Raw genomic sequence first — 26137 nt, forward strand, 5'->3', positions numbered from 1 at the left:
TATACTATATTGTGCACTATGTCAAACCCTGGCTTTTCTGGTTGTAAGTTTACCATGGTTTTCTTAAGATAACTTCTTCATTTGGTTTATTATTGTTTTTTCTATATTTGGTTTTAACCAATTGATTTGATTGTTACAGTAGTTTATTTTATAATGGCAAATTTTAAATAACTTTGATTTTTATTTTGGTACCACTTAAATGTGTAAAAAATGACTATGTATTTGAATCTGTAGCTTTGAGTTACCTACTTAGAAGAAAATATGTATTAACTTATCACGATTTCAAGGCCTCTGGTAAATTATTAAGATGATTTATCTAATGCCTAATACCACAAACAGAAGCGGATACTCTCCTGTATAAAATGTGTACTGAGCTCATACGTTGGCCTTCTGTGCCTTGTCTTCCTCTGTTCTGCTTTTTTCTGTTGATGGGACCAGTTTGGAATTGCTGCTTGCGCAGTTTATATTTGTTTTTTTCTTTCACCTTTCATACCTTGACCTGGCCAGTTGTGATAGTTTTACTTTGGTAAGGAAATGCACTGGATAAGAAACAGGTTTTGGATCAAGAAATGCAAACCAGTCACCAGCATTAAGTGAGCTTTGGTAAGATTTTATTGCTAGTATTGTTTGTCTTACAGCTGATATCCTTGCTCATTTATTTATTTATTTATTTTTTTTTTAGGAGTTCTGGGTAAAATAACTAAATGTGAAGAATAATTAAATATTATTAATCAATTTTAAGTTGTAAAAGCGCCTCTTCAGAGAGAGTTTACAATGACAGTTGGAACTGGTAATCTTGAAAATACTCTCAGGTGTTTGCATTATAAATGCATTATAATGTATTATAAATAAAATTCTTAGGAGCAGTGTTGTGCACCAGCTACTTGGGAGGCTGAGGTGGGAGGATCAGTTGAGCTTAGGAATTCGAGGCCAGCTTGGGCAACATAGTGAGAGGCCCGTCTCTTAAAATCTCAGCCGAGGCCGGGCGCGGTGGCTCAAGCCTGTAATCCCAGCACTTTGGGAGGCCGAGGCGGGTGGATCACAAGGTCAGGAGATCGAGACTATCCTGGCTAACATGGTGAAACCCCGTCTCTACTAAAAATACAAAAAACTAGCCGGGCGCGGTAGCGGGCGCCTGTAGTCCCAGCTACTTGGGAGGCTGAGGCGGGAGAATGGCGTGAACCCGGGGGGCGGAGCTTGCAGTGAGCCGAGATCGCGCCACTGCACTCCAGCCTGGGAGACACAGTGAGACTCCGTCTCAAAAAAAAAAAAAAAAAAAAATCTCAGCCGAATAGAAGCTTCTTTAACAATTAATTTATGTAAAATACTTATTTCCTTCTGTCCCTTGATGTATGCTAGATTGTGTTTACATTTAATTGATCTTAGGTTATAATGCCACCCTATGTATTAAAAAGCAGCCATTAATTTTTCTACACATTCAGTTGAATTTGACAGTAATATCAGAGCAATCTATTCACTCAATTACCTGAACGAGGCTTTCAAAATACATTGTTGAATGTATTTGGTTTAAGAGGCACATGTCAAGTTAATGAACACAGTAAGTTTCCCTACTTCTATTTGTCGCCTCTATTTCTGATTTAGTATTTAACAAGTAACAACTACTTTTTGTTTCGTGACTAAACCTTGCAGTATAAATTAAGATGTAATTACGTGGGTGCAGTGGCATGATTGTAGTCCCAGCTACTTGAGAGCCTGAGGTAGGAGGATCAGTTGAGCCCAGTGAGTATAAGTCCAGCCTGGGCAACATAGTGAGACTCATCTTTATTTATTATTATTTTTAATGTAATTGATTATTCAAAAGGATTCATTTTAAAGTTTCAATATTTTAGTAGTCTTTTTCAAAAGAGCTTTAGGTCCACAGCAAGATTGAGTGGAAGGTACAGAGATTGCCTGTCTACCCCATGCCACATACATACAGCTTCTCCTGCTATCAAAATGTTTTACCGGAATGATATATCTATAAAAATTGCTGAAGCTACATTGACACGTTCTTATCAGCCGAAGTCTATAGTTTACCTTTAGATTTGCTCTGGGTGTACATTCTGAGGGTTTTGACAAATCTATGACATGAACCTATCATTATAGTATCATACAGAGTATTTTCACCTCCTTAAAAATCTTCTGTGTTCTTCTTTATCCCTTCCACCTACCCCTTGGCAACCATTGATCCTTCTGTCTCCATAGTTTAGTTTTTTTCCAGAACGTCATACAGTTGGAATCATACAGTATATAGCCTCTTCAGATTGGCTTCCAGTCACCTGGCAATATGCATTTCAGTTTCCTCTATGTCTTTTCATGGGTCGATAGCTCATTTCTTTTTAGCGCTGAATAATATTGTGGTTGTACCACAGTTCACCCATTCACGTACTGACAGACATCTTGGTTGCTTCCAGGTTTTAGCAATTATGAATCAAGCTGCTATAAACATTCCTTTGTAGGTTTTTATGTAGACGTAAGTTTACACATCCTTTGGGTAAAAAGCAAAGAGTGATATTGCTGTATCAGATGGTAAGAGTATATTTAATTTTATCAGAAACTGCCAGCCTGTCTTGCAAAATGGTTACACCTGTTTATATTGCCTTCAGCAGTACGTTAAAGTTCTAGTTGTGTCACATCTTTGCCAGCATTTGTTTTGTCAGTGTTTCGGATCGTCACCATTCTAGTAGGTTTTGTAGTACTATCTCATTTTAATTTGCAGTTCCATCAATGTAATTTGCAATTCTGTCAATGACATACGATGTAAAGTTTCATTTAAACAATCATATAACTGAGGAATATTTTCCCAAATATTCATGTGTGAAGGTATTTAGGAATGCATGTATTGAGGGGAGAAAACCCACCTTTGGGTATATATATATAAAGAGATTGTCTTATATTTTTTAAACTACCTCTCACTAACTAGCAGCGAATAATTCAGTGTATTGGAAATTAATGTGTTTAATTGCCTGAATTTAAAATGTTAAGTTTTCCAAGCATTCACTATTGATTAAGTTGGAAAGTTTACATGCTATTGAGTTGTAGCAATAGAAATGTATATTTTTTTCTTTTCATTTTAAAACATTTAAAAAGTTTTTTTTTTTTTTTGAGACGGAGTCTCGCGCTGTGTCACCCAGGCTGGAGTACAGTGGCGCGATCTCGGCTCACTGCAAGCTCCGCCTCCCAGGTTCACGCCATTCTCCTGCCTCAGCCTCCCGAGTAGCTGGGACTACAGGCGCCCGCCACCACGCCCGGCTATTTTTTTGTATTTTTAGTAGAGACGGGGTTTCACCATGTTAGCCAGGATGGTCTCGATCTCCTGACCTCGTGATCCACCCGCCTCGGCCTCCCAAAGTGCTGGGATTACAGGCTTGAGCCACCGCGCCCGGCCTTAAAAAGTTTTTTGAGTGAGGTCTCATTCTGTCACCCAGACTGGAGTGCAGTGACGCAATCATAGGTCACCGTACCTCTAATTCCTGACCTCAGGGGATCCTCCTGCCTTGGTCACCCAAAACCCTGAGATTATAGGCACTGGACACCATGCCTGGCCCTTATTTACTTTTTTTTTTTTTTTTTAAGTGGAGTCTCCCTCTGTTGCCCACGCTGGAGTGCAGTGGCGGAACTCAAGAGACTCCATCTCCTGAGTTCAAGTGATTCTCCTGCCTCAGCCTTACAAGTAGCTGGGACTACAGGGGTGCACCACCACATCCGACTGATTTTTTTTTTTTTTTTGAGATGGAGTCTTACTCTGTCGCCCAGGCTGGAGTGCAGTGGCACGATCTTGGCTCACTGCAGTCTGCACCTTCTGGGTTCAAGCGATTCTCCTGCGCGAGGCTCCTGAGGAGCTGGGACTACAGGCACCCGCCACAACACCTGGCTAATTTTTTGTGTTTTTAATAGAGATGGGGTTTCACCATGTTGATCAGGCTGGTCTTGAACTGCTGACCTCAGGTAATCTGCCTGCCTCAGCCTCCCAAAGTGCTGGGATTACAGGCATGAGCCACCATGCTTGGCCTTAAGTTTTTGTAATTTTAGTATTTGCGGGGTTTCACCATGTTGGCCAGGCTGATCTCCTGACCTCAAGTGATCTGCCCGCCTCAGCCTTCGAAAGTGCTGGGATTACAGATGTGAGCCACCACATCCGGCCCAGTTTACTTTTATTAGAAAAGATTAATTTGCCGATGTACGTCTTTCAATATCTTAATACTTTTTTCATGAGTTAATACTTTCTTGTCAGAGAGGCCTAATCTCTTGAGGTTTTTAAAAATACCCATGAATATTTCATGTAAGTGATTTTTGCTTCATTCTTTGTGTCTACAATTTATAATATTTCTGGCTCCTAACTTTTTTTTTGAGATGGAGTCTCGCTCTGTCGCCAGGCTTTTCATAGAGATGGGGTTTCACCATCTTGGCCAGGCCGGTCTCGAACCCCTGACCTCAGGTGATCTGCCTGCCTCAGCCTCCGAAAGTGCCGGGGTTACAGGAGTGAGCCACCGCGCTTGGCCAACAGTTCTTATTTAGTCTTTCTCATGAAAATTTAACTGGTTATAACTTTACTCTTCTTTTATGTAACCTTCTCTAGTGAAGGAAAAGGTAATAGTATATAGTTTGCTCACACTAAAATACTTTCAATTGCTGAATATAATTTTTTTTTTAGAGAATTTATTTTTAGGAATATTTAGATATTCCTAATTGATTAAAAAGGCTGAATCCTGTTACTTGTCAGAACTTACTATATTTTTCTCTAGAATTATATATTTTTTAGTGGATTTAAATGTTCTACATTATTTTAGCATTTTCTTTTTTTGAGGCATAGAACCTAAATAGCATGTGGTGATTCCTAGACCATTCTTAAAGCTTCTTTTGAGATAAACATGAGAGGTCTTTATCAATAAAGAATTTTGACTGTGACCTAAAAAAGAATATTGATTGTGCCCATTAAGATTGCATTCTCTCAAACAAGAGTTTATGTTGATAAAGTGTTAGATGAATACCTCTTGTCATTGATCAATCAATGTTATTCCAGTTGACACAGTTAAAGCAGTTTTTATTTAGTTCAGTGAGTGTATCTCCCAGGTTTAGGTGGTCATACTACACTTTAGCTTTACCTGAGTACTGTGTTAAGTCATTCCTTTAAATTAGGTTATTGGTAATATACATACACACACAAAATATACATGTTGAGTATCCCTTATCTAAAATGTTTGGGACTAGAAGTGTATTGGAATTTGGATTTTTTTGGATTTTGAAACGTTTGTATATTACGTAATGAGATATCTTGGGGATTGGACCCAGATCCAAATATGAAATTCACTTATGTTTCATATATGTCTTATATACATAGCCTGAAGGTAACTTCATAGAATTTAAATTTTTTTTTTTTTTTTGGAAGCAGAGTCTTGCTCTGTCACCCAGGCTGAAGCGCAGAGGCACGATCTTGGCTCGCTGCAAGCTCTGCCTCCTGGGTTCATGCCATTCTCCTGCCTCAGCCTCCCGAGTAGCTGGGACTACAGGTGCCTTCCACCATGCCCGGCTAATTTTTTGCATTTTTAGTAGAGACAGGGTTTCACCGTGTTAGCCAGGATGGTCTTGATCTTTTGACCTCATGATCCATCTGCCTCAGCCTCCCAAAGTGCTGGGATTATGCGTCCGTCCAAAAAAATTTTTTTAAGAGACAGTGTCTCACTGTGTTCCACAGGCTTGTCTTGAATTCCTGGGCTCGAGCAATTCTTGCATCTTAGCCTTCCTGAGTGCTGGGGTTATAGGCATGAACCACTATACCTGGCTCAGTAGAATATTTTAAGTAATTTTGTGCATGAAAGTTTTGCCTACATTTTGACTTAAACCCATCACATGAGGTCAAGTATGGAATCTTCCACTTTGGGCATTGTGTTGGTGTTGAAAACGTTTTGGATTTTGGAGCATTTGGGGTTTTGGATGGTTATGCTCACCTTGTATCTTGATAGCCCAAGTATTAAATATTAAAGGAAAAATATCCATGTTCTGCACAAAAAGTGTCATGTGCCAGTAGTGGCATGTTTACCACATTTTGGAAAATATTTGTTAGGTTAATTTACCTTACTTAGTGCAATCTTTCTGTTTTATATTTTCGTGAAAGAAGACTGACTGGGACTTTAAAAATAGTGCTTCTCAAACATTTTGGCTTCCATATTTCCTTAATTTTCCATATCACTAGGAAAAACTATTGAGGCGTCCAACGTGCTGCTGAAGGAATATATCAATATTTACCATGTTATAAGCCAAAGCGCGTTTTAAAGAAAACGTTACAGAATTAAGAGTCACTTTCTTGTACATTTTTGCAAATGCCTTTAATGTTCCCTTCAGTGCAGTGGGAAGAATGGTATTGTTTTATGTTTTGTAAATTGTTTTGCTCTATGAGAAATGGTCGGCTTCCCACATTTGCTTTTGCATTCCATCTATTGCAGAAAGCTTTTTAATTAAAATGCGTCAAAGAAGACCTGACTTTATACGGAGAAGTGATAAGGGAGGAGTATGTTAATAACCTTTAAAGATAATTGTGGATTTTTTTGACACTACTGTAAAACTTAAAAGTACTCAACATTGAAATTAATTGGACTGGCTGGGCATGGTGGCTCACACCTGTAATCCTAGCACTTTGGGAGGTTGAGGCAGGTGGATCAGTTGAGCTCAGGAGTTCAAGACCATCCTGAGCAACATGGTAAAACCCCATTTCTACAAAAAACACAAAAATTATCTGGGTGTGATGGTATGTGCCTATAGTTCTGCACTCTGGAAGCTGAAGCAGGAGGATCGCTTGAATCGGAGGCAGAGGCTGCATGAGTTGAGATCACGCCATTGCACCCCAGCCTGGGCAGCAGAGTGAGACTCTGTCTCAAAAGAAAAAAAAAAAAGGAATCCATTGGGCTGCTTTGAATTTTGAATGGCTGTTTTACTCATGCATGATTTTGTAGTGTCATGTACGAGTCAGAAGAAAAATACTGATGCATTGACCTAAGCAGATTATCCAAATGCTAATGTGTTTATTTTACAAAATTAAAAATAAGTTACATGTCTTCATATTGATCTCATAGAAAATGCTGGCCAAATACTCAAGCCAGTAATTATAGGTGTCTCATATAAAAATCTTGTTCCATGAAAAAAGTATTTCATTCAGCATGCAACCCAATCATGAATGCTTTTTCTTAAAATAACCATCCTGCTTCAGAATGCAGCAGATGTACTTTGTGTTTTATTGTGAAGAACATGAAAAAAGCATGTACCCATGGATAGAGATTTAATAAAATTAACTTTTACTGCTTCCTCCAGGTATTCATAGTTTAAAAATTGAAAATACAATTTTATCTATGTGTCAAATGCAGTGGTTATTAGTAAAAATTGGGCCCAGGTCTCTTGGCTTGTGTTAAAGTGCTGGGACTTTTCCCAGTCATTACTTTTGCACCATTGAATGTAGTAAATGTTGACACAGAGAAAAGTCTGATGATATATTATAACTAACTATATCTTTGTGCTAGGAAAACATGAAATACTTATGACTGCACTTCCTGAGTCTTGGGGACTCTTAGAACTCCATGACCTACACGTTAAGAATGCTGCGATGATGGAATGCTCTTTTGACATGTGGTTCTGGGAATTAGTCATACTTTGCCTCCTTTTTGGTCATCTGTTAATTTAAGTACACTTGCATTCCAAGCTTTCAGGAATACATATGTATAATTTTTTTTTATGGAAAGGCATACAGTCTTATAAATACTGCAAAGATAAGTTAAAATCTCGCCTTTTATTAGGCTTCGCCTGTTGGAATTATTATTATTATTATTTTTGGCTGTCTGGGACATGGAGATATGTTGGAATTTTTGAAGAATGAAAGTATCTTGTGAACGTCAAAAATTTTGTAACTCTTCTTTAGTAGAATCGTATAGGCTAGCTCAGCCACTTAGTATCCGTATTACCTTGACTAAGTTATTCAACTTGGTGCCTCAGTTTCATTATGTCTAAAATGAGGTAACAGTAGGCCTACTTCATAGAGTTGAATCAATAATGTAAAACTGAGTTTTCATCATAGCTTTATTTTAGCACACTGCAGTCTTTTGAGATGTTGGTTACAAATAATTTGTTTTGGCTTAAACCACAACTCTTAATTTTTTGTAATGTAATAAAACATTATTTAAATTTGTAAAAATATCACATATACGCACTGGTTCTAACTTAAATTCTAATTTGAAGTGTTATTAAAAGTCTTTCATGGAAGGAAGGGTCTTGTGTATTGCTTGTTGGATGGGCACACATTTGGGAATTTCTTCAAGTGATTCTTATTAATATTTGATAGATTTAGTGATAGTGAAGAATGCTGTATTTTATTTTACAAAATCATCTTAATATAATCTCTACCTCTTTTGTATTTTACTAGAAGTTTGTAGCAGTGGGTTTCTAGAAAGTAACAGCCTGAAGACATGACTGGGAAACTGAAAATTTCTTTTGCCCCTTCTAAAATAGTTACAAAATGATGTCATCAAATTGCACTTTTTTTTTTTTAAGAGCAAAGCTGTGTAAAATAGTATTCAGTAATCATCTTTAAGATATTGTCAACATTACTAAATACAAGTGTGTATATATATAGTGAAAAATGCTGTAATGTGCCTCATGAATTGGTATTTTATTTATTTATTTTTTAATTGGTATTTTAATACAGTAATATGCTATAGTAGCCTGGAGTATTCTAAGATATTCTGATTATCTCATTTAGAGAAAAGTGTTTTAGAACTTGTACCGATTTATAATATGCCACCAGAAGGGGAATGTTCGTGTTTAATAGTTGACTTAAAACCATAGTTATTTTCGGTACATTGATACATTTCCCATGAAATTTTTTTAGTGACAATGGATTTAATAATAAAAGAAGGGGCTGGGCGCAGTGACTCATGCCTGTAATCCCAGCACTTTGGGAGGCTGAGACGGGCGGATCACGAGGTCAGGAGATCGAGACCATCCTGGCTAACACGGTGAAACCCCGTCTCTACTAAAAATACAAAAAAATAGCCGGGCGTGGTGGCGGCGCCTGTAGTCCCAGCTACTCAGGAGGCTGAGGCAGGAGAATGGCGTGAACCCGGGAGGCAGAGTTTGCAGTGAGCCGAAATTGAGCCACTGCGCTCCAGTCTGGGCGACAGAGCGAGACTCCATCTCAAAACAAACAAACAAATAATAATAGTAAAAGAAGGTACTTTGTGAATAATAAAGCTCACACTATTCTAGAAAGTTATTCTAGAAAGTGATACATACAGCTGAGAATATAAAGAGACAGTAAAAAAGATTGTTTATGCCCTTTTTTCCTGCCAGTGAATCACAGGCCAATAGTTAAGCTATTAGGGTATATAAGGGGTAATTGAAATCTCAAGCAGTGAGACTGTAAATAATTTCCCTATATTAGTGGTTAGATATTGAATTCCTAACCTTTTATAGTGAAGACAAATTCAAAAGTAAAAATATAAATTGAACTCCTGTCCTGTCCTCCCCGAAAGTCATGATTATGAAATCCATATATTTTACTTGATGGTGCAGGTGTGTAACCAGCTTCTCAACAACAGAAGATCTACTATATTTGCTTGTTACAGATACGTATCTAGATACTATAGATACTATTTTTATAGCTAGAAGATTTTAGGTGTGTTGAAGCATTCTTCACTTTTATCAGTAGGTTCTGAGAACCTATCAGTAGTTTCTAAATAGTGATAAGGAAATGGCAGTTTGATTTGGTCTACTGAAAGTAGTGATAAACATAATCTTTATTTTAAAATTGTTTTCTAAATAATGCTTGATCGGTAGCCAATTTTATATCACAGTCTAGCTTTTTTTTTTTTTTTTTTTGAGACAGAGTTTTGCTCTTGTTGCCCAGGCTGGAGTGCAATAGTGCAATTTTGGTTCACTGCAATCCCTGCCTCCTGGGTTCAAGCGATTCTCCTGCCGCAGCCTCTTGAGGGGGTAGGATTATAGGCATGTGCCACTACTGCCCAGCTAATTTTTTTGTTTTATTAGTAGAGACAGGGTTTCTGTTTTTCTTTTTTTTTTTTGAGACGGAGTCTCACCTTGTTGCCTAGGCTGGAGTGCAGTGGTGCGATCTCGGCTCCCTGCAACCTCTGCCTCCTGGGTTCACGCCATTCTCCTGCCTCAGCCTCCCGAAGAGTTGGGACTATAGGCACCCACCACCACGCCTGACTAATTTTTTTGTATTTTTAGTAGAAACGGGGTTTCACCATGTTTACCAGGCTGGTCTTGAACTCCTGACCTCAGGTGATCTGCCTGCCTCAGCCTCCCAGAGTGTTGGGATTACAGGCGTGAGCCACTGCACCCCACCTCAGTCTAGCTTTTTTTGCAGGTCAGTAATAGTATCCATTAATGGTCACAACTGTTACAATGAGAAATTTATTTTTAGGAAAGTTAAAACATGGCTTTTAGGGCTGGGCGTGGTGATTCACGCTTGTAATCCCAGCACATTGCGAGCGTGAGGCAGGAGGATTGCTTGAGCCCAGGAGTTAGATACCAGCCTGGTCGACATAGTGAGACCCTATCTCTATAAAAAAATAATCAAAAAATTCGCCAGGCATGATGGTGCATGCTTGTCGTCCCATCTATTAGGGAAACCGAGGCAGGAGGATCCCTTGAGCCCAGGAGTTCGAGACTGCAGTGAGCTATGATGACGCCACTGCATTGCAGCCAGGGCAACAGAGCAAGGGTCTCTGAAAAAAAAAAAATTAAAAAAGAAGGTTTTAGAAAGGTTGGCATTTAAATGTTCTAAATAATGTGAAAAAGCGTTTTTATCTCTTCATGATGGTGTTTTTGTTGTACGGTAGCTTCATTCATTAAGATTGCCTTTGGACATCTCTGTTTAAGTTGGGCAGTTTTTTTAAGGAGCCACTTGTGGCTTAATGGCAATTATATTTCCATCATAGGCTTTTATTTTATTTCCAGCTTTATAGGTGCTTTTCAACAGTATTTTGTATTATCAAATGGAACTTTAAATGAACATTTAGATTTTAATAAGATTGCTTTTTCAAAAGTACAGTAATTATGCTTTCTTTAAACATTTCTGCAATTGTCTCATAATGGAATGTTTTTCATGATTGCTACATTTAACAAAGTTTTCTGTGATTGGAAGTGGTCATCAAGTCAAAGTGAAAATTGCAATTTTCGTATGTTATCTTGAGTAATTTCGCTTAGAGATTTCATTGAAGTTAATTCTATGTCACTATTGTTGGTAAATGAAGAGCTTTTAGGAAGCAGTTTCTGTAGTGAAATTTCAAATGTTTTGAATATTTCTGTTTTATAGTTAACTGTGTAATACTTTCATTCAGGTTTTCAAATAAAATTACTGCACAGTTAAAGGAAAGCAGTGTTATGTTGAGCTTTCAGTAATTGCTTGTGTGGGCTTTCTGTAGTCCCTAGATGGAATAATGCTTGAGTAGATAAATAAAAATACATGAATGAATTATAATTTAGGCAATGAATATTGTAACCTTATTTTTAGCATAATTCCCTAAAGCTGTTTGTGTTATATATTTGAATACATTTCAATATGAACTTGGTAACAGTCATTTCTATTTTAAGACTTCAGTGACCTGGGAGGAGAAAATAATTGGCTTTGGTGGTTATTATTACTAGATTTTCCTTTGCTTGGAATGTAGGCATGTATCTTTCATCTGTTGGAATAAAAACATTAATCTGTGGTATGTTTTATATAATCTGATTCATTAGTAATCTAATCTTGCAATATAACCTGGGTGCATTAAGTGTTTGTAGTATATTAAGCCTGGGAGACTGAAGTTTCTTTTCAGCATTCTTATTAAGTATATGATGATGGAAATTTTTCAAAATTTTTAATGAAAAATGATGTCCCAATTCACTCTTTTCTTTTTGATTTTAGATGGGAAATGTAAAGTCATAAGATCGATAGGTTGACTGTGACAACTATGTTTACTTACAGAGAGAACAGGAAATGAGAATGGGTGATATGGGTCCCCGTGGAGCAATAAACATGGGAGGTAGGGATTTGAAGCAAAAGGCTTTTGTAACTTATCATTTTTGGGGGGACTGTTTATGCTGTTTGTGGTATATTCTTATATCAGTAAGAAACTAAAATACGGAACCAACATTTCTAAAGGTGAAATCTCTTACATTCATTAAACTGGAATACCATACAATTATAGTAAAAATATATGCTTGGGAAGAAAATTCTCATTTTGTTTTTGTTTGAAGGCTAAAAGATGTGTTATACATTCATAGGCTTAATGAAAGAAACATATAAACCAGGTTGTAATACAGCCTGAAAGTAGTTTAGTCATTACATTGTGTAATACAGCTCTGTCTTTGCAGTTTTAAAATCAAATTATATTCCTTCTAATTGGCTTTTTGTTTGTTTGTTTTGTTTTTTGAGGCAGGACCTCACTGTGTTGCCCAGGCTGGAGTATAGTGGTGCAATCTCAGCTCGCTGAAACCTCTACCTCCTGGGCTCAGGTGGTCCTTCCATCTTACCAAGTCGCTGGGACTACAGGCACGCGCCACCATGCCTGGCTTATTTTTTGTGTTTTTAGTAGAGACAGGATTTCACCATGTTGCCCAGGCTGGTCTTGAACTCCGGGGCTCAAGCAGTTTACCCGCGTTAGCTTCCCAAAGTACTGATATTACAAGCATGAGCCACCTGGCCTGTCCTAATTGGACACTGGAAATGGATAGTTTCTGAGCAGGAAATTGATAGGTCCTGAGTGTGTTTTTAGGCTTTTAGAGAGCGTTTTATATACATTTCTATCTTAAACTAGCTTTTTGTGTAACTTTAAACCTGTTTTCCTTCACTCTAATGAATATTGAACTTTTTTCTTTTAACCTACAGTGTTGTGCACAGAAGTGCACTCAGTCTTTGTAGACTATGACTCATCAGGGGAATTACGTGTGTCGCCAATGCATGTTTTAGAGTTAACTTAAGTTTTTAAGAAAGTATATTAGCAACTTTAGTATGGATTTGCTCGTATAGCCAAGTTGCAAGGGAAATAATGCCAAGTAAATAACTTAAAGGACAAACAAGCGTGCCTTACTAAATTTCATAGGCCTTACTAAATTTGAAATTTGAAATGTCATACATTTAAAAGTTGGGTAAGGAATTAAATTTTATGAAATGAATTGTCCCGCAAAAGCTGTCCCACATTTAATTGTCCCACAAAAGCTGTTATGAAGCTAAAAATCTTTATATAACTTAAATGTACATATTGTTTTAAAGATTACACTACCATGGCAAACAATATACTTAACATGCACACCCATTTACAAAATCAAGTATGTTCTTAGCATATATAGTCTATCAAATGAAACTTAAGTCATGTGTGAAATGAACATTTTCCATGATAAGCTTTTTTTCTTAAACTTCTATTGCCAGTGTTTCAGTAGTACTAATCAGATAATGTAGAGTCATATATTGCTGTTTACTTGGTCACTTTTTACCAATGAGTAGTTAGTAAATATCTCTGGTATATGCAGGAAGCAAGAAACATGGCCCTTGCCCATAAAGAACTTAATTGTGAAATTACTGCAGTGGATACGTGAAATAATTAATGAACCAAGAGCGTCTGCATTCTAAATTAAGAAGCATAATTGAGTATAGTGATGTCCAAGTGGTCCAATATTCATATCTTTTTTTTAGAGTAGATGCTGGGATGGTATATAATACAATCCATGTAATTTTAAGGATTTTAGGAATAAGATTATTATAGATTATACATGGCGGTTTAAAAGGCCGTTCTTATTAGAGTGACATTAACATCAGAGCTAAACTTTAAAATAGTATAAAACTTAAAACCATTTCTGATGGCACAGAGATACTCTGCAATTTTATCAGAAGAAATATAAGAATATGCCTTTAGAGTCCTTATTTAGTTAGGAATTGAAGATAACTTAAAATTTTCGTGACATTTTATTCACCAGAGGACCTATTTACATTTTAGCACTTACTCTCCTAAAGTCCAGTTTATCTAATTTTCTCTTCAGTCTTCATTCAGTGTGAGACTTCTTTCATCATAATGGTTTTCTAGAGCTATTAATCATTATCATCCAGTTGGGTTGTTGAGAAGTTAAAACTGTCATAACTCATCAAGTTACATTGATGGAAAGTGGCAGCAGATTTTCTGGTGTATCACTAGTGTGTATAACCAAGTGAAACATACATTATAATGCTACCTTTCTAGTAACCAGATAATGCTAACATTTCTTAGATCTTTAAATTTATTTATAGCTATGTGGTGGAAGATTTGAGTACTAAAAGTAAAACTCTAAGTTAACTACTGTGAGTTGGAAATATTATTTTTGATTTTTTTATACCCATAGTTGTGTAGTTATTTTCGAACCCACCATTGTAAAATTACATTCTATTAAAGAGAAAGAGAGGAAAAAGAAACTAAATTTGTTTTCTGGGGGATGATTGAGGTAAGATGCCTCTTAGATACTGTTCTTAAACTCTCTTCATTTCTAGTTGTAGAAATTATTAAAAATAGCTATTTAGGGCTATAGTGAGGGAGTGGAAATACTCTTGGATAAAGTCTGTTTATTGGCAAGAGCATTTGGGGATGAAAGAAATAATTCCTTCCTATGAATTTGCTAGGTTTCTGGGGATTGGATTTGAAGGCAGAAGTACGATGCCAGGGGCTGGTAGGGACTCAGCCATGTAGAGATTTCAGCTTCATTATAGTGTATATTTGAGAAATTGAGTTTTTATTGTCAGAAAATTGACCTGTGTAATGAAATACTAAAGAAAACCCTGAATTAGAATGGCTTTGTTATAAATTTTTAATGATAAACAAGCAATAACACTTAAAAGGGAAAAAATTTTTCAAAGAAAATGCCTAAAAATATGTTGTATCTGAGATCATCATATATGTAGTATTAGAGTGCAAACACTGTTTAAATTAATATGAGATAGGTGGATTTTTTTAATGAAAAAACTTGAAATATTATCAGATTGTCCCCATTTGTGGAATTTAAGCTTGTCAGAAAGATCTAGATAGCTATATTAATATTTTATCTGTATTTGGTTGCAGTTGCTTTTAAAAATACGTTTTGTTATAAGTCATTTCAGTTTTTTTCTTTAGATTCCATATTTCAAAATAAAAAGTTAAAAAAAGAGTACCTCCTGTAATTTAGCAAGGTATTCCATCAACTCAGGGAGGAAAAAAAAAAACTAAGATGAGAGGCTAGTTATAATGATCTTTATTTATATATTGCAGGAAATGATTTCCTCTCTAGCAACTTAGCATAATTTACATGCTAATATTTTTAGCCATGGGTTAAAAAAAAATTAAGTGGTTTTGTAAGTGCTAATCCTTTGTTACTCATTTAAACTGGTAAAATATAGTCCCCTTTGTTAGGGATTATTTGGTGTAAAAGCCTACTATAACAAATAATACTGATGTCTCAAAGCTTGCAAACTGTTAAGAGTCTCAAATGCCCTAAAATGATTGATAGTTTCCTTCTTGATTTTATGTACGTTTGGCTTGGGGATGAAAATTCTAATTCTAGAGTGTAGGTAACGCTGTATTACAGAGTAGATAATGCATACCCCATTCTCAAGGAGTGAAAATAATTTTGATAACAGTCTTGGTATATAGATTGCATAAATATTGTTAAATTTTTAATGTTTACTAAACTAAGATAGGACAGCTCTAAGTATAGATTGTTTTACATAGATGCGTTTAGCCCAGCACCTGCTGGTAACCAAGGTCCTCCTCCAATGATGGGTATGAATATGAACAACAGAGCAACTATACCTGGCCCACCAATGGGTCCTGGTCCTGCCATGGGACCAGAAGGAGCCGCAAATATGGGAACTCCAATGATGCCAGATAATGGATCAGTGGTAATGTATCATAAACATTATTTTGATTATATTCAGTAATGTACACTTCTGCATCAAGGATAGCTTCACACTTAATATAATTTGGTATCATTTCTTTTGGCAGCCATTGAAGAAGAAAATTTTGTGACATCATATGTTGATTTATTACAGATAGTTTTTTTTTTTTCTTTTTTTTTGAGACAGAGTCTCGCACTGTTGCCCAGGCTGGTGTGCAGTGGCACGATCTTGGCTTGCTGCAACCTCCGCCTCCCACAAACAATTCTCCTGCCTCAGCCTCCCAAGTAGTGGACGCTACAGGCATGCGCCACCACGCCTGGCTAATTTTTGTATTTTTAGTAGAGACAGGGTTTCCCTATGTTGGCCAGGCTGGTCTCAAACTCTTGACCTCGTGATCCACCCGCCTCGGCCTCCCAACGTGCTGGGATTACAGGCGTGAGGCACCGCATCCGGCTGAGATAGTTTTTAAGTAGTCCAAGAATTAGGATTACTGTCTGTGGCATGCTGTGGTACCTCAGTATATAGCAAATGCATATGTTAATTACAGTTTTTTTCTGTGCTTTTAATTTGTATCCATCATTTACCAGCATTCTAATGTTCAAGTATTTTATGATGGTGTTCTTTTCCTGTGTGGACTCTTTATGTTTGATGGGGACAAAAGTCCAATATGTATGAACACACAGTTTTCAGTAAATATTTTTGTTAAAAATATTACCTGTCATGATTTATTGCAAGGAATTTAGTTATAAAATAACATTAAAGTTTTTCTGTATTTCTAAACCACTATTGTGGCATTCCTTTCACAGAATTTTAAATTACATTTAATAAATTTAAAGTAGACAGTTTTTTGTCTTGATCTGAGAGTGTGAAGATATCTTTGTGTAGATTAAATACTATGAAAACAAGGTTTTTCTGTTGTAATTTTTATTATATTTAAATATATTGATAGCAGGAATGATACCTTTTATCATTTCCATTAAAGTCTATCACTATATAAATGGGACTTTATACAGGCAAACTGTTTTCTCAGTTAGTGTTTGTTAATGCTTGTTCTGAATAACGTTTTGAAAGGGAAGTTATTTGGTTATCTATTTTGAAAAGACAGTTTAGTTTTGAAACTACTATATGAAATCTTGAGGCGCCCATGCTGCTAAGAAAGAAAAAGCACTGCCATTTAGACTCAGACCGGTCACCAATTGTAAATCCATCGTGATGAGACGTTAAAAGCAATGCATTGTATGTCTTAGATTTGAATGCAGCGTTTATCATTATTCTGTTTGCTTCAAATGTAGTCTTTTAAGAATGTGGAGAAATAGGACGTGCTGGCAGTTGGATATTTAAAATGATAGTTTATACAGGGAGATAAAGAGGCAGTGCACGGCTACTATGAACAGATGGCGCTTAACACAGTGATTGCATTTATTTCCTTCAGTAGAGGCTTTATTTTGTAGTAATATGTTTGAAAGCTAGTAAAAACTTACACTACTTTGGTTAAGTTTTTGTGTGGCATATAATCAATAGAAACATAGAAGTAACATTAACTGTCCCATTTTTTAATTGTCTCCCTGAAATTGTAAATTTTATTTAAATATCACCCTTGGTGTTTTTTGCACTGACATTTTACTGCTACACTTTAGGGAGTTCTGTCCAACCTTTGAGATTAATATGTATGATTATTGTGAAGTTTTTCAAAATACTTAATTCATATGTTTAGTTGTGCTTATTAGTGCATGTTATTACATTAATTTTTAAAACTATTTTCCCAATGATAATATTTCAAGGAAAACACTCTCAGAAGTTTCTATAGTGAAATCATAATTCTTTGTGTATGTTTGTATTAGTGCTTTCTATCTTCAAGGAATTGATGTAAAGATTTTTTTAGAATGTTTACTTTTAAAAAACAACGTGATGCTGCTCCCCAGTTTTATTTCTCTGATTTTTTTTTGAAAAAGTATTTTTCTTACATGGCATAGTTTCATGCAAGATAAACTTTTGAAAAAAGGAATAAGAGCTTTATTATAATACTGTTTAGGCTTAAGATTACATTTGCTTCTGTCACGAAATCAGTTCTTTGTTCTTGAAATTGGGGCATAGCATTAGCAATATGTAAATCTTCAGATGCTGCATTTTTTTAAAAAAAACATAGTAACTAATTAAATTGCTCCTTTCTTCCTTCTATGTGTGATCCTGATTCTGCTGGACTTTCTGCCGAACTTCATGACACCACCACTTGGGATTTTGCCAATTTTTCTTGTCACTTATATTTGGCGTGTTCCAAATGGACTTCATATTCTGTTCCTTATTGTGTGGTATCATAGCACAATGACAGATTTCCTCAAGGACCGCCATCTCAGATGGGTTCACCTATGGGGAGTAGAACAGGTTCTGAAACCCCTCAAGCACCAATGAGTGGTGTAGGTCCTGTGAGTGGTGGTCCTGGTGGCTTTGGTAGAGGAAGTCAAGGGGGAAACTTTGAAGGCCCTAATAAGCGTCGTAGATATTAAACATTCGTTCATTCCTGGCTATCTAGAAAAAAAAGTCAGTGGTATGCCTTTATACTTTTACCTGTTACCTGGAAGAAATGGTTTTATTGTTAATGTATGTAGACTTAAAAGTTTTTTTTTTTTTTTTTTTGTAACACTTGAGGTTTTGTAATTTTCTTTATTCATGAGCTTTGTAGATTAGAATGGTAATGATGCTCATCATTTTGAATGTTGAAATGTGTTTGTGACTTTAGCTAAATATAAATATTCCATAGTACTGTGAAATCTATGTAGTTACTTAATCTCAATAAAGAAATCATTTTGGATAATTTAAAACTGTTATTAGTGGTATTCTCTTATGGTCTTACTAAACTTTGCTGTAACAGTAATGCTTTGGTTGCTTTAACTAATCCTAGTCGTTAAAAATGAAAATGATTTTGCTTTTTAATTTGTGCAAGTAGCACTGAAGATAGAAGCTTAATGAAAGCTAATGTTAATAAGGGGTAGATAGAGTAGTATATGTGGGGGTGGGAGGGTATGGGAGTTTAATTTGTATAAACACTGATGTTCTGTGAAATCGGAATTTCCACCTACATTTCATATATATTCTGAATATTCAGGTATTCTGAGACAGATTATTAAGGATATCTTTGTCCTGTGCTGATTTTTCCAAATAAATCTTTTCATCTTGAAAAAAACTGTTTGAAGGCAAATCTCTTTTGCTTATAAAAAATATCTAGTTTTAAACATATTTGCCATTATTTATTTGGTTTCAATATCTAGACCTTACCTCAATTATTATCATACAATTAGTGTTAAACATTCTTTAAAATAAAACAATACTGTTGGGTTGGCTGTTAAGTGAGGATTTGCTGTGTGATTTGTGGTGAATTAGGCATTTCTTGAGAATGTAGGTTTCTAGAAGTATTAAAAGATGGCTTGACTCTGCAGTGTTGTAAATATTTCCCTAAAGTTTGGACATTTCTCCAGTCAAACTTGTCTGGTGGGTTCGAACCGTTTGTCTCCAAGGAGCGACAGTGTTTTGTTTTGTTTTTTAAATTGTTTGTTCATGTTTTTCAAGATAATGCTGAGACATCAAAGGAGTACAGTTCAAGAGGTGATTTTAAAAAGCAGATAATTACTTGAGAATGGCTAGAGTCATTGGAATCTGAATAGCTCCCTTTACTATCAAATACCTATTTTGATTTTCAGTACTAGGGAAAAACTGATTTTATCACATTATAATGTTTATTGCAAAACAAAGTCATAACTGTATTTAAAAATTTGTATGTTGGTCATGTTTAAAATTACATTTAAGGAATAATATATGACTCATACCACAAATCTGATTCATCAGACACTGATCATAGCATAGCTATTTCTCATAAAACATCACAATGGTTTGCTATATCATGCTCTCAGCACCTTTCTGAAAGATAGTATGCTATTTTAAAATAAACAGTATGTAAATAGTGGTGTCTGTTTTGCTGGAAGGTATAGTTTGGAAAGAAACCATTTAAATTTTGCATAAAAGCAGTTGGTTGTAAAGTGTAATTGATGCATTCTTTTATACTAATTAAAATTTTCGTAGGTACTCTTTCATGTTCTATTATTTTCATGTTCTATTATTAGAACTGTTTTCTAAAATTTACGGTATTCACAGGCTTTTGTTTTTAACAGTTCTTTAAAAACATGATATGCTGATTGTAAAATAATAGTCAAAGACTATTCTCATGTTTCTCATAAGTATGAGGTGATGGAGAGTGGGATTTGCTTTAATTTGTGACATTAATTGGGATATGGGGAGTTTTAACATTGATTACAGTTTTTCAGTGATATCTGTTGCACTTAAATCTACATTTCCCATCATCTATATTTTATCCATATAATTCTCAGGTAATTTTTAGCATTGTATTTCACTTCAAAGCTGAAATATGATTGGGAGAAACTTGATCCTTTGATGTTATACCAAGCTACCTTTGGCCAAGGCTGTGAAATTCTGTATGATTCATTCAAGAACATTTGAAGGCCAGTGCACAAAAAGATGTCTTAATCTCCTGAACATCCTAGTGTCCAGGCTCAACTCTGGCACCAAGAACAGAGTCCTACACAACTTTTTCCCGGCATCAAGAAAATCCTTGTTCCGGCTTTACCAAGTTTACCCTGGGAGCAGTCAGCTTCTGAGTGACAGTCAAGTGGAGCATCTCTGAACTCCTAGTTATTCCGTGCTTTTAGTGTTTTTGTATAGTTCAACTTTGTGGCTGGTTCAGTAAATTTTTTTTTTCTTGTGAATTAGTATACCAAGGAAGATTTTTGAATATCATCTGCTTAAAAGTGGTAGATACAAAAATAAAGAGGAAATTCAGTAGTGTTAGCTTTCTAAGTAAGTGTGAAGTCATATATGCTATCATATTTTTTTCAAAGAAGTAATATGAAACAATTTTAATATATAACAATGTTATGGTAGTTTGTGTCATGATTTGAAGTACCGAGTTTAAAGTCTTCAGGACTTAATGTTTCATGTGCTACTTGTAATTAGTATGTATAAAATAAAGGAACACTTGTTTTCCTAATAGTTTTATTCTAGTACTATATGTTGTCGGAATTTCCCCCATTTTTGTTTATTTTGTAAATAAATGCATTTTTTTTCTTGACAGATGTAGATTTTAAAAAACTGATTCACTTGTGTTTTTGCAAAATTAAATTTGCTATTTTTCCTAAAGGTTTTTTTTTTTTAATTTTTCTGTGTAAAATCAGTGCTGAGCACTCAGTGAAAGAGATTGAATATTTTTATCCCTGAAATATCAGTAATATTAGGGGAAGAATATCTGCTTTAGCTGGAATTGCCATTTAATAAAATAGGAATTATCAACAAGGATAGTGACTGAAACTTTGGCTCTTGTTTTTCAAACACTAGTTGAAATAATACTTTTACAGTTCAGAAACATACTTGTAGAATATTTCAGTAACTTGGTGCTTATATGTAGAGTCTCTAATAATTGTAAAATAGCAATGTGAATGATTAGTAGCCAATAATTAGTAAAGGGGGGTTAGGTTGATAATTACAACATAGATTCTGAATGAGAAAAAGGACATATACATGATTGAAATCAAGTAAGTTTTGTGAAAGGATGTGATCACATTATGTTAAAAGCTTTAAAAAAAGGGTTGAGATTTAGTGTCAAATGGTACTAGTCAAAAATAAATGGGCCACATCATTTTGAAAAAATGGAGGCAGTTTCCTGGGGAGTAAGGTAGTATTTAAGTGTTTTCTCTAGGTGTGCAGAGTTTTGTTACAACATCTAATGTGTTAAAATATATTCCTGAGGTGTCAAGAGGATAGCAGTGATATAAAAAGTCAGACTTCTTATTTTCAACAATAAGACAGTAAACACCCATATATGTATCTTCTAATTCAACAATTGTTTGTGTTTTCCTGTGTTGGTAGATATTTGTAGGCATGGACTTTTTGGGGGGATGGCAAACTACTTCAAAGTAAGTAGCAGGCTTGATGTTATTTCTCCCCTAAATGTTTCAACACATACCTCCTAAAAACGACATTTTTAGGTGAATTTCATACTGATGAGGATTCATTTCCTGAAATCAAAGAGTCCACCTCTTAAGTTATGTAGCCCAGTATGGAAATATTTCATTCTAAGCAAATCATATGATTCAATGAATAGGGAGTAGTCTTATACTTTACAAGAGCATTTTGTTTCCAGCAGCTTTCATTACTGAATTTTAAAAATTAAAATCATTTTTCTCTATTCACTTTACATGTTTTTCTAGTGGTGTAAAATGAAGTATGTCGACCGTTTCCTAAGTGAGTATCCATCAGTTAATTTATGGACTGTTACTCTGGGGAAATAATGCAAAAAATGCGGGAAAAAGTTATAGTGTCTCATGTTTAAAATCTGGATTTTTCTAAATATCAAAAGCTGAGATGAACCTGGGCAGTTGTAGTGAGACTTTGTCTCTACAAAAAATAAAAAAATTAAAAAATATATATCAAAAGTAGTGTCTTCTATATGTTGTGAAAGCATTTTGAATTTGTTTTTGTTTCCTTGATTATGGAATAGCAATATTAATGATTGAAATTTGAAGCTTGTAAGACAATGTTTAAAGGCTTACCCAAAACTGTTGTTTTCTGAGTTTATTTGACCTTTTTTTCTGTAAAACTGTTTAGATTATAAATATCTCTAAGGATTCCTCTTTGTTGAAACTTACTATTTGATTACACTTTTTTTTTTACCTGATGAAATAACAGTGTATGTGTTTTTTCTATTTTATGACATTTTGTTTTCTTTTTGAATAACAGAAGTCTATTAAATTTCCAGATTGAGGATAGTGAAATTCTTAATGTTATATATAGCCAGAGTTTATACATACACATTAAAGAAAATCTTTTTCAAGAAAATTTTATGGCTTCAGTTACCATTGTCACTATTAGTTCCCTCCTCTGCAAAAGATACTGTATTTTAAAAAGAATTTTGTCAGAATTGTTCTTTTTAAATTTGTCTTTCTCATTTAATCAGATGAACTTTAAAAGAGATGGTGTTCTGCTTGTACACATAAATAAAATTTCAGTTCTGTCTTGTGGAATATAAATCACTCAAATTTCACGTTCAGTCTCAAAATTAAGAATAGAATCAGAATTAAGTAGGATTAAGTGGAAGTGTACTTTGAACACATTTCGTTTTAGATTTTCTTCATATTTTAATATAAATTTAGTCAATAAGACAAAGTATTCATTAAATACGAGGTCGTACATTGTGTTGATAGTAATATAAGTGGACCTTGTATTTGTTAAATGCTCTGTATAAGTGTTTTGTTGATGGTGTTGAAGACTTTGAAATAGATACCTTAATCTAAATTTTATCTTTTTATTTTTATCTATTTCACTGTCTAAATTTTTATCTAAAATTTTTTCTAGCTCTTTATTACACTAAGACAACTTGACATTTTTATTTATATATTGTACATCTCATGTAACGAATTACGCATATATAAGCTAGTGTCACATTCATTCATTATGTGTTGTGTTTTCTCTCTGACTGGATCTCTGATACATTCTTTCCTGTTCTAGCTGCTTTTATGCAAAAGGGCGTTACATGTTTGTCAATGAACCAGGCTTATGTGAATGTTAAGAAGAATTATGTAAATATATAATCCTGTGCCTATTCCCTTTTGCCATGTTTGGAATACAAATTACATTATTATCTTTTTGCTTATTTAAATAATTTACTTTTGCACATTATTTGTATTATTTCTTACATGAAAATTGAGAAAACATCTTAGTGTACATTTCGAGGTTAATTTTTCCTCAGGTTATTTTTACATTATTAGATAATGTAAATCAGTATTAAGTTTCAGACAATATGTTGCCTGGTGTTTTTATGTATTGAGAAAAAGTACACTAAATTCTACATAGTCATTCTGTATGACTTTTAGTAATTTCTGACATTTTTATTGTTAGAGGCAATAATAGAACTTGCTTAGTGGTTACTCAGTGTATGTTAATTCTTTGAGTTGATTAGAAAATAATGTTCCCAGATTTGAATGCTTTACACATTAGGGTAACTTTGGAGTGAAAAGTCCAGGTAACTGAAAATGGTAATGGGAGTAATTGTCTAGAAAACTTTTCTGAGTCATACAAGATTTTATAAGGTGCCGTGTCATTCAGAATTTCACTATATCCATTAATTCGTTGTAACAACATGTATCAAAGGGACCTACTGTGTATTGGTCAGTTTTCTAGGGCTTAAGATATAACAGTGGAAACAAATTCGTCCTCTAAATTAAGGGGCAGCAGCCACAGACATCCTTCTGAAGTTAGTAGTTCTCACACTTCAGCATGCATTAGAATCACCTGGGAGGCTCAACACAGCTCTCTGGACTTTATTCCAGAGTGGTCTGAAGGTCTCTGGTGGAGCCAAAGAATGTGCATTTCTAGGAAGTTCCTACATGATGACGCTGCTGCTGTTTGTAGGAACCCTTTTGAGCATCTGTTTTCAGATACTGTGCCTCAAAAGAGGCTTTTCTGGTTGTGGTTTTTGTTGTTGCTGTAGTTGACTGTCCCAGTACATTGTAGATTGGAGAAGATCCCTGACAGTCAAAACACCCTCAGGCATTTGCAGCTGTTGCCAGTGGATAAGCACCTACAAAAGTCCGTTATTTCCGACTAGGAAACATAGTAGCTAGTGAGTGTTATTTAACGCATAAATTCATTTATCAGACATTTTTAAACTAGGATTTCAAAACCTAGTTAATTCAGATGAAGAAGATATATGGAGACGTGTACTCTGAAGATTTTGTGAAACCAGTTTCCTCTTAACAGATTCTCAGCATACCAGTATGAGATGAAATGATGTAATTGTTTTTGTATCAGTGTGTTTGGACATGCTTCTGGCTGCTGGATGAAGGTGCTAGAAAACGGTCCTGTCTTTGCTCACCCTCCTGGTGAATATGAATAGAATGATACAGTTTGGTGGATTAAAATGATGGCCTTACTTTCTCTTTGGTGTAAGCTTGTTTTGCTTTTCTAGCTTGAAGATAAAAGATTTGATAAGTGTATTTCCTAAGACCATCAGTATATATATTAAAACATTTTCTTTGTAGCTTCAGATGTGTGTGTGTGATCAAGGCCCTCTCAAAATTATGCAGCGCAATAAAAAATTAAAGTGGTTCATAATGAGAGCATATATTTGCTGTATTGACAGTTGTTTGTTCCAAAAAATTGTGACTGTGTACCAGTGCAAAGAAACAGTCATCTGATTTCAAGCCTTTAATATCCCAGAAAGTAGATTCTATAGCATTGACTTTGATGTGTGTTTGTTAAGAATATCTACAAGTAGGAAATACTTAAGTATAGAGATTTGTTTCTAATTGTAATCTGGATATCACCTGGGGACTTTTACGCTGCTTCCCAAAAACCACCCTAAAATAGAATTTGGTATCTTCTCAGTTTTCCACATTAATCAACCATTTTGAGATTTTTGTAAACATAAATGGGTTTGGCTCTGAGAAGGTGCAATCAGTGTTATTTTTTAACATTGCACCAACCCCATCCCTCCCCCATTTTTTGTGTTCAGAGTCAGATTCCTTGCTGCATGGAGGCCCAGGTCTGTGACATGAGGCTGCCTCTACCCTAGGGTGGCTTATTAACCTATTTTCCAAATGAGGAATTCTCAGGCAGCCTAACGAGAGTAAAACTTTTTTTTAATCTCTTCTAAAAAAAAATTATGTCGATACTAGATTTTTTTCACACAGTTTTTCCTGTTATGTATTACTAATTGTCTTCAGTCAAGAAATGATTATTTTTAACTCCTGTGACACCAAAATGAGTTATATCTCTACAAAAATCAGTGTTTAACTTTTATTCGTGGTACATGAAGACAGAAAAAAAAATGATAAAAATGTAGAAAGGGACCTGCTTTGAGTTTTTGCTTTGTGTCACCTTCTACGTTACTGAAGTCTTCTGACTGGAATGTGGTTGCCTCCCCACCTGCATGCATATATAACAGCTCTAGCATTTCCTTACTGGGCAGCCATAGAACTTTAGATGATATTTGATCTGTTGCTAATATGTACATTTATGCATGATGATTAACTGGGAAAATAAGATGACTACTTTTTTTGTTTCTTGGCTGTGTATTGTGCTACTTTGCCCTTTATCTGGAGCTATTAAATTTAAAAAAAAAAAATTAATGGAAGATGGGAAGTTTGTGGAAAATAACATGCTCAAAGTTTTAGGGCTGGGAAGTACAATGTA

The 26137-nt window shown here is 35.1% G+C and overlaps 1 protein-coding gene across 10 annotated transcripts in view; it reads left to right on the top strand.

Moving 5' to 3' along the window:
* Positions 1 to 26137, top strand: part of PSPC1 (paraspeckle component 1) — a 118183-nt gene that overhangs the window by 63121 nt on the left and 28925 nt on the right. For 5 of the 10 annotated variants that reach the window (XR_002518226.2, XR_001896650.3, XR_002518225.2 and 2 more), the window contains exons 7-8: positions 11975 to 12032; positions 15717 to 15886. The exons of 2 other annotated variants lie outside the window; for them this stretch is intronic. Coding sequence is in view for 3 of the 8 variants with exons in the window: in XM_017951121.3 (XP_017806610.1) it covers positions 11975 to 12032; positions 15717 to 15886 (228 nt within the window). In the remaining 5 variants the exon portion in view is untranslated. Of the gene's footprint in view, positions 1 to 11974; positions 12033 to 15716; positions 15887 to 18201; positions 19065 to 22155; positions 24874 to 26137 lie in introns of those variants that run through there. 3 more of the 10 variants (XM_009191611.4, XR_002518227.2, XM_021929481.2) reach the window with 3 other exon arrangements.

The sequence above is a fragment of the Papio anubis genome, chromosome 15 (assembly GCF_008728515.1).
Source record: "Papio anubis isolate 15944 chromosome 15, Panubis1.0, whole genome shotgun sequence".
Taxonomy (NCBI): Eukaryota; Metazoa; Chordata; class Mammalia; order Primates; family Cercopithecidae; genus Papio; species Papio anubis.